This window comes from Saccoglossus kowalevskii, chromosome 20 (assembly GCF_978046115.1).
Source record: "Saccoglossus kowalevskii chromosome 20, keSacKowa6.1, whole genome shotgun sequence".
Taxonomy (NCBI): Eukaryota; Metazoa; Hemichordata; class Enteropneusta; family Harrimaniidae; genus Saccoglossus; species Saccoglossus kowalevskii.
This window is the reverse complement of record NC_140660.1, coordinates 12,715,917-12,725,376: the sequence shown is the minus strand read 5'-3', so window position 1 is coordinate 12,725,376 and position 9,460 is coordinate 12,715,917. Positions and strand designations below refer to the sequence as shown.

Here is a 9,460-nt window from a genome sequence, read left to right as displayed (position 1 = left end):
TCTGAGTGTGTAACTGAATATTCTGCGGAAATTTATAAAATACTCGTGGTCGCTATGACCTCTAAAAGCTTAACAATTCAAACTAAGAATAATTCTTTTAGTATAAAATTGCAACTAAAAACCCAGGATTCTATTGAATACAAAACTGATACAATGAACAGCTAGCCTCATTCTGAATATGAAATGGCCCAGAACCAACTTACCTCCCACAAATGTCAAAATGGCTGCCTTGATGTTGGCTTGTCTTGATTTTCAACATTTGAGTACGCTATTACAGCTTTTTGACTTGTATACGATGTGTATAAGGTCTAATAAAGATTGTTATCATTTCCTGATTAGATTTGTCTAACTTATGAATATAGAGCAAGCTTAGAAATTGTATATAATTGTACTAATTGGTTAAAAACAGGGCTGCCATAGTGAACACTTTCTGTTTGTAAATTTGCTAATAATTCTATACAATTTTGTGACTCCCTTGTTTCTGCCTTTATGACCTCTCTCACTGGAAATTAAAAATTGCTTAAAATACTAGGCCTTATTAAACCATTGAGAGCCAATTTTTTTCACCACTCAAATTGAGATACATTTGTTCAAATTTGTTCACTGAATACAAACGCAATTTTGAACCAAACCAAGCAAATAAAATGTGACAACTAGTTTTTGATGAACAAAGTTTTGTAACATTTTATTTAGAAGAGATATGAACAAAACTAACTGTGGATGGTGAAATTGATGGTCAAAAGGTTAACCATTTGGATCGAAATTAATTTTCACACATGATTGTATTCACCAGAAAATTTGCTGTATAAACAATTGTGGAAACAAAATTTTGTATTCAACAAGTTGTAGAATTTTTGCTGCCAGATACATGTACTTTTATTTGTCGATACCAATTACGTATATAGTTTTGACCTTAAAGCGGGGCGAGAGTCACCTGCGCATGCGTCTACCCATGAGCCTTTGCGTTTTTAGCATGTGTTATCATCGCTTGGGACTCAATTCCCACGTGTGCGCAGGTGACGACTCTCCCGTTTTAAATTAATCTTGAATGAATATTTGCAAATGGCGACAGATCTGGTTGTGTGTAATAAGGCCATTATACTTGATTTTACTCTGGAATGGGGTTCTGTTCTGTCATCATCTCCACTGTTTCACTTATCTATGTAATCATAGTATTTTTTAACAGATAGCGCGATGACGTCAGGAATTGAAACGCTGTTTTAGGAGCAAAAACAAATTGCAATATGCTCAAGAGATCCCTGTAACCATTTAGAATCAGGGTCTATTAGTTTTGCTGATCACCAAAGTTAATTTGGACACTGCTTTGTAGATAGTGATACAGATGGAGCAAGAGATCCCTGTAACCATTTAGAATCAGGGTCTATTAGTTTTGCTGATCACCAAAGTTAATTTGGACACTGCTTTGTAGATAGTGATACAGATGGAGCATAAACAACAACAGATATAATCTGGGTTATTGCTACTTCTTCTTACGAGAGTAAATTTATGTAATTGTATAGAATTCTACAATAATTCACTACTGCCAATACATTTTATAATTTTGTGGGACAATGAATTAAATGTTTCTCCTATTATCTACATGTTTTCATAGCGTGTTCAGTGCAATCCTTGTCCTCGACTCCAGTGGTCACAACAGTGTGCGTTTGATATGTGTCCCATGCTAACATGTATGTGTCATGCCTACTGTTTGGCAAATCATTAGTGTGATATCTTCCCCCATGATCTGCATTCATCGTCATGGTAGTGTGTGTTTGATATGTGTCCCATAACTATCATTTTGTGGGTATTCATCTCCCTATTTGTTACGAACGGGAATACGAGATAGTCTCCCGCGAATCCGGCCACCAATATCTCGCAGAACCACAGCACGCTGTCTTGCACCTATCAGTCCCACATGCCGAATTGGACAGGCATTATCTTGAGACATACGTTGGCTGCCACGTTGACTCTGCACCGGAGCTGAGCTGAACTGCACTGCACTGGTCGGGAGCTGGGTGACAACTGACTAACTCGTGTTCACGTTCGTCTTGCACAAGCACGAACAAAAGAATATTAATTAGCAATGACAATACATGCTGTCTATTCTATTTCCGCAGCTGGGCAAGCCTCACTAGCTAACTGGGCATTATCAAAATACATTTGTATTACAGCAAAAATAGAATATCGTAACATATCATACACAGGTCCTTGGAATGCATAGCATGTGTCTATTCTCACAGAATTGACCAGTTTCGATTTCTGCTCTTCTCTCGGGGAAACTTGTGCGATCTGGGGCAAATTCGTCGGCTTGGGTGAGTGGGGGTTAATACTGCCACATAAACATTTGATAGCTCATCATATTGCATTGAAACCGGTGAATAAATTGCGCAAGAAATCACACCCCCCATTTTCGCACAGAAAGTGACTGATGGTGCTATAACTCGATGACAAAATGTACAATCATTCCTCTTGGTTATCCATAGGAGGTAAATGGGCAATACTATAAGGTTATTACGAAGATATCTCAAAGTATGCACGAAGACAGTACAGCGGCAGTATCGACCGATGCGGCAGCGTACTGTCTGAGTGCATACTTTGAGATATCTTCGTAATAACCTTATTATTATACATCTTTTCCTTCCAATGATACATCATGGGAATGCCGAAATCCAAAAAGTTTAGAACAGAATCAGCGAACTTATTTGTGTGGAGTCCGGTCAAATCCTGGTGGCAGCCATGTTTGTTTTTATTATTAGAGGACGCTTACGCGCGTAATCATTCGCATTTCCTAATATGGTAGTATGAAAATACCCCATAAAATACCGCAAAATTACGGCACGCTGTAACTTGGCGTTGCGGTGACAGATGTATAATAATATAAATTACCTGCATATTAAATGGGCAATATTATAAATTACCTGCATATTATTTACCTCATTTACATAATGCTTAAGTGCATCATCATCTTACAATTATGGGTAAAAAGATCGGTCGTGAAAGTGGGCTTGAATCAGTGGCGCAAACCTGTTTGAAAGTATCTCCATCATACAAGGACTTACTCCAATGTCATGCTTTATTAGAAGAGTTTGACCAATTACAAATTCTGATTGGTTGGAAGTAGCCAAGCTCAGATACTTGGAAAAATAGGAACATACTGATAAAAATAGGGCGGAGATTTAGACTGGTTTGAAGCAGCATGAATTTTCGGGATCTTTTCTCGTACACGTGTATCCTATCCACCTTTGTTTCATTATATCAGTATACATATTTCCATACCATATTTTAAATGACTTTCCTGTTTATGATTGTTGACAGGGTCTTATCTGGCCCAGTGAGCAACATGCTCACCCCCCAATTGTTTCCCATCAATCTCTACATTAGCTAATTTAAACCAATGTTTCATGATGTTCGGGGTGGGTCGTCAGAAGGGTATGAGGATGTTTGCTCAAATAAGTTTTTTTTTTTTAAAGTCTCTAAATGCATATAGAGTAATATCTAAGATAACCCATTCATAAGTATACTAACATGCAAACAAGTTTGCGAGGAAATTCCCTAGAATTCTAAATGTCATGTACAATGGGATTCAGATTCACCCTGGTGGGTTCACCGGGAAAGATTTACAAAGACATGAAGATAGAAAAATAAATTTGAAAAAAAAAAAAAAAAATGTTATTTTGCTCAATTTGTGTAGGACATCCATTGACTAAATGCTTTATTTCAAAGCAATACTATTTTTAAACATGTTTAAGTAGTCCGGGTGAACTAATTAATTGGTAGAAAATGGTAGGCCCAGGACAAGATTAGGTAGCCTGTGTGTCTTAAGCTACTGTTAATTTTGAAACCTGCACATGAATCCCACGAGACAAGGACCAAGATTTTCAACACAAATATGAAATCAGTTTTGTTAAATGTTTGACATGGAAGACAACTTCATAATGCAGGACAACTCAAGCCTATACAAACTCGTGCTTGAAGAAACCCTGGGAATATTGATTAGTAACCAAAAGCTCTGGGAACAAACAAGATACATCCCACAAATCAGCTGGAGAATAAGAAAATAGACTTGGATTGGTCATACACTACATAAAGAACCATCACTAGATAGGCCAGACGACCGACTAATAGTAATATGAACAGCTCTGCTTTGTTATTTTCAATGAGAGCATAGCTGAAAACTTAAAAAGAATAAAGACAAGTTTTCCATTATGTAATTTATTTTCAACAAATCAAAGCTTTTGTGAATTATTCTTCCATTCAAAGCTACAGCATAATTGGGGTCCCAGTATAATTTTGAATTGACTCGAGTCTCGCCTGCTTGTCACATTGAGAAGGGTTACATAAAGATTCAATAATGAATGAAAACTCTCTAATTTGAATTTATGTATATCTTCAAATAATTACTGTCACTTTAACCCTTTAAGCACCCATATTTCTTTCTTACCAAAAGGATTACATTGCCCATTTTTTGAGAAATATTTTGATAATGTTTAACCAAACTGACAATTTTCTAATGGCGACGAGTTTTTGTTAACAATTTTGGAACAAATATGAACAATTATGTAGGTGTTTGGTGACAAAATTAAATGTTGGCACTCAAAGGATTAAAGACATAATACATGTCTGAATATATAGAAAATAAACACACATTAACCGTTTAAAGTTTTTTTCTGAATGATTTTTTTCTCGTGTACTACATGTAAAAAGGAAGTTGTTTTCTTGGATAATGAACAAGTAACAATAAGAGGTTTTTCTGAATAATGAATGACAATTGTGCCTCATGTACTACATGTAAAAATGGAAGTTGTTTTCTTGGATAATGAACAAGTAACAATAAGAGGTTTTTCTGAATAATGAATGACAATTGTGCCTCGTGTACTACATGTAAAAATGGAAGTTGTTTTCTTGAATAATGAATAGTTAAATATAAAAAGTAACATTAAGGTTTTTTTTCCGAACAATGAATGACAATTGTGTCTCGCGTACTTCATGTAAAAAGTTGTTTTCTTGAATAATGAAGTTAACTGCAATAAAATGTTGAAATGGCCTGAGTTTATCCAACAACCTCGTATGATTTTATAAATATTTATAAATACCATTAACAACATCCTTGGGTAACCTATTGTAATAAATGACAGTTTTGCCTAAATGTATAGAAATAATAAAAAATTAATGCTATTTTTTTAGTAATGAATTAAAATTGGGCTAAATACAGGTTAGAAAAAAAATTAACTCTAGTTTTCTTGATTATTTAAAAAAACAAAACAATGATTTCTGATTTCCTGTGAATGTGGTTTATAACGATTTTCCAACAGCGATTTATAAAATCGAAATAGCGATCGAAAACAGTTTGTTTCTTCACATAGTTTGGTGGGCCTCCAAGACCCCTTGGCTTCATTTTTTCTTTTCACTTTTTTTGTGCTTTTTACTTTTTTTATTTTTGGTATTGTAAATATTGAACATTTTGTAATTTGTAATCCATTGTAAATCCAAATTGCTGAAAAGAAAATGATTTAATAAAATACTTTGTAAATGGTCAGAGCGTTACCTGCTTTACTTTCAAATATGAATTTATAAATATATTTTTAAGTAATTACAAATGAAGACCCCTGAAACCATTGTGATGCATGACAATTTTGCATAATTATAGGACAATTAAAAAAATCTTTTTTTTGTATTGATCAATGGAAGATAATTGTGCCTCAATACAGGTAAACGCCTATTTTAAAGCGGGGGAGTAGTCACCTGCCCATGCGTCAGATGGCCATAGTGTGTCATTGTTTACAAACCAACGTCTACCCATGACCCTTTATGGTTTTTAGCGCGTGTTATCATCGCTTAGGACTCAATTCCCATGCGTGCGCAGGTGACGACCCTGCAACTTTAATTGAATGATGAACAGTTTTCCTCAATATAAGTAAATACACAAAATCTACATTTTTGTTTAGAAGACAATTGTTTCTGATTGATGCATGTGGCTTATTGCGATTTTTCAACAAAAAATCAAACCATGAAAACCCATTCACAGCTAAAGTGCATTTAAGGTTCCTTGTCTGCCTTTTCCTGGAAATTATAATTTTGTAATGACTTGAGCATTGTACTCTTTACTCAAACTTATCAACTCATTTATAAACTTTCTAATATTTATGAATCTCTACAAACAAGTACTGTTAACCTAAATCAAAAACAATTCAGTATAAATCTTTCTATCACTAGGTAAAAATGAATTCAATATACAACCCATATTTACAAATGACTGACTGTATATTGCAATTTTGCCACCAAATCGTTGTCAATGTTTCTTTCTGACGTGAAAGTTCAAGTCTTTTCTTTGTTTATACTTTTTATCACAGTATTTACATTGGTGCCACACTGCCACTGCTTTGTGAACTCTGTTGGCATGTTCTCTAAGATTCTGTCTCGTCTTAAATACTTTGCTGCACTTGGCACATACGAATGTTTCCTGATTTGTGTGATGGTCTTTGATATGTCTTGTCAAATTCCTCCTCTCTGTGTATGTTTTTTTGCATTCATTGCACGGGAACACTTGTTCCTTTTTAGTCTTCTGTGCAACACCATGAGAATAAGACTCCTGTTTTATTTGACAATGGTCTTCAAAGTCACCATTTTTGTTAATTGTATTAGATTCAATACATGCTGAATGTTCAATAATCTTCTCAACATCAGTTGCGATAGTATTTGACATGTTTGCATCATTTATTCCATTTCTGGTAGTGAGTGATTCTTGTGCGATGCCTTCTGTGACCTTTGATAGTTCATTGCGAGACCCAATATCTGAATCAGTTTGAGTGATTTGGTTATCATCGCTGTCAAGTTGAATTCCACAATCTGATGTCGCCTCTCTTTTACCACCGACCATCAAACCTTTGCAAGATGTTCCCATGGTCTGTGGAAACAAACTTGGTGGTGTACCTCTCGTGATATCAGCAATTGTTTCTTTTTTCATCTTCTTTTTTTGTCTTCCAATATTATCTGTTCCTTTTCTTTTACCAATCACTTCAATGCAATTCGAGCCTACACTACCAGTTGCAGAGTTACAGTCAACAGCTACCAAGGCGATCGCATTGTGTTTCTCAGTTTTTGTTGTTGACGCAATCATACATTCATGCATGGTTTGTTGAGTATTCCCTTCAGAAGGTCTTCCTGACTCATCTGTCACACTTTCCCTACTACCTTGAACGTGTTGAAATGATGACCCAAGTTTAGTTTCTCCCAGATGGTCACATTTGTCTTTTTGGTGTTGTATAGTTTCGTTGTATACAGTATTGTCTCTTATTGAAAGTTCTCCACCATTGGCATTGTTGTCACATGTAACAGTGACTACATGGGGTTGGGTATCAATATCATCACCTCTAAGTAGCTTTTTGTGTTCTTTATCAGAAATACTATCTTCTTCTGCATGGTTGTTTACTTTATTGGCCATGATAGTATTTTTTGTTAAAGTAGTGTTAAATGTCTTTATACATCGAGTCTCTGCACTGTACACTTTATCTTGAGTCTTTGTTTGATCAATTTTCTCATGCAATTCATCTGCACTTTGTTGGATTCTAATATTGTCCTGGCTAGTTGCAGTTAACTCGTTACTTGATTCCTGTCCCGACATCCAATCATTTTCATTCAAGCTCAATTTCATTTGGATGTTCTTGACATGTGGATCACCGTCTAGGGTTGGCCATGCAGATTTAAGTCCCAAAACATGATGCATCAAGTCCTTTTTCTGCGGATCAGTGATCTGTGCATGACCACTGATTTTTCCAATTTCTAAATTAGGTGATGATAAATCCTTCTGTTGTTGTGATACATATCTTTGTATATGCGTTGAACTGCCAGACTTCAATTTAAATAAAGTGCCAGTGTCATTTATATTTTGATCTCCACCTTTCACACTGTCATCACTGACATTTAACTGACGCTCATTGCAGTGTTCTCTTTGTGGTGGATTTGTCATTTGCTCCATTGTTTCTTCATAATCATTTAATTTCTCCGAAAAATCTTCTTGTGTCAACATTACATCACCACTTGTACCACAAGTATGCATATTTTCTAACATCGCCTGACTTTCAACCAAATTTATATTATATGATTGAATATCAGTGTGTGTTGCACCTTCATCTTGCTGTGCTGGCTTTTGGACATCCTCCACCTGTTCTGTTTTACATTCTTTCTCTGCAGATGCTTTTGTAGATTCCGTATTTCTATCAAGTATTTCACAATGTCGCCCTCTCAGTACAACACTTACATGGGGGTGCATATTTCTAATGTGGTGGTACATGTCTTTTCTCCTTTTGTATGCCTTATCACAGTATTCACATGCAAATGATGCAATCCCAGAGTGCACAACAGCATGCTCTTTCAGATTTTGCCGAGACTTGAATATCTTCTTACATTTCATACACTTGTAAGAAATGTCGTGTGCAGATTGTTTAGCCATCTCAATTCTTGTTTTATTCTGAGTACTCCCATCTGTGAGTTTAAATGTTTTCCGTTCACTCCTTGTTTTTGGTTCCAATCCAGCAATTTTACTTACAGCCCTTCTATTGTGAGAAGTATGTGACGTATAAATCCTTTTGGAAATCTCACTATCTTCCGGCCTGTTAATGGTCCTGGTTGCGTTGTTTTGTCGCTTCTTTTTGGATGTCATATTTTTTCTATGCTTCTTAAGAACTTTCATATCTTTTCCCCGACGCTGCACTGCTCCAATTTGTCTATTTTTATTTGCTTTATTGTTTGACCCTTCTACTTTTCGGGTATTTTGATTTGAATTATCACCATGTGAAGATATATCTGTCTGTTTCTGCGTTGTATTGTCTTTTGGTACTATTGTTATGGCAACATTTGCAGTATTAATTGGTTCGTCATTCAACTTAATGTTGAGGTCCTGTTGTGAATGGTTCTTGATTGTCCGTTGTATCATCTGATTTTGTTCAGGTTTAGAAATAACATCATCTTGTTTATTGGTTTGAATAGTTGGGATATCTTTGTCTAAAGGGTGACTTGATTGATCTTCTTGAGTGACTAGCAATTGATCTGATTGTTTCTTCTCATTGGCCACTGTATCAATTGGAGTTGAGCTATGGATTGTCTTCCTAGGTGTAAGCGATTTTCTAGGACGACGTCTGGCAGAAGATGCTTTATCACTAGTTTCGGAGAATTCATCTGACATAACACTCTGGCCGCACATTTTCTGGTTCCACTGATTAATTCTTTCCATGTTTTTCCCCCTTGATTTAAAGTTAACATGTTTTTTCAGCTTATGATCTTCAAGGTCGTGTTCATTGTAGTACTTTTCAAGGCAATTATCCTTGTTGCAGGGTTGTTTTTGTTTGTACCTTCTCTTTTCTGTAACATATAAATAACATCATGTTAGCTACAATGTGACAGTCTCAGTATTGCTGATGTAACAACGTGTGGATAAATCTGCGCATGTATGAAGCACAGTTTA

General features: G+C 35.6%; 1 protein-coding gene across 1 annotated transcript in view; it reads right to left on the bottom strand.

The window, feature by feature from the left end:
* Positions 1-4,196: 4,196 nt before the first annotated feature.
* Positions 4,197-9,460, bottom strand: part of LOC102808375 (uncharacterized) — a 32,464-nt gene continuing 27,200 nt past the window's right edge. Inside the window, exon 16 of the mRNA XM_085494378.1 lies at positions 4,197-9,357. Coding sequence (XP_085350504.1) covers positions 6,290-9,357 — 3,068 coding nt within the window. The 3' untranslated portion in view covers positions 4,197-6,289. The remainder of the gene's footprint in view (positions 9,358-9,460) is intronic.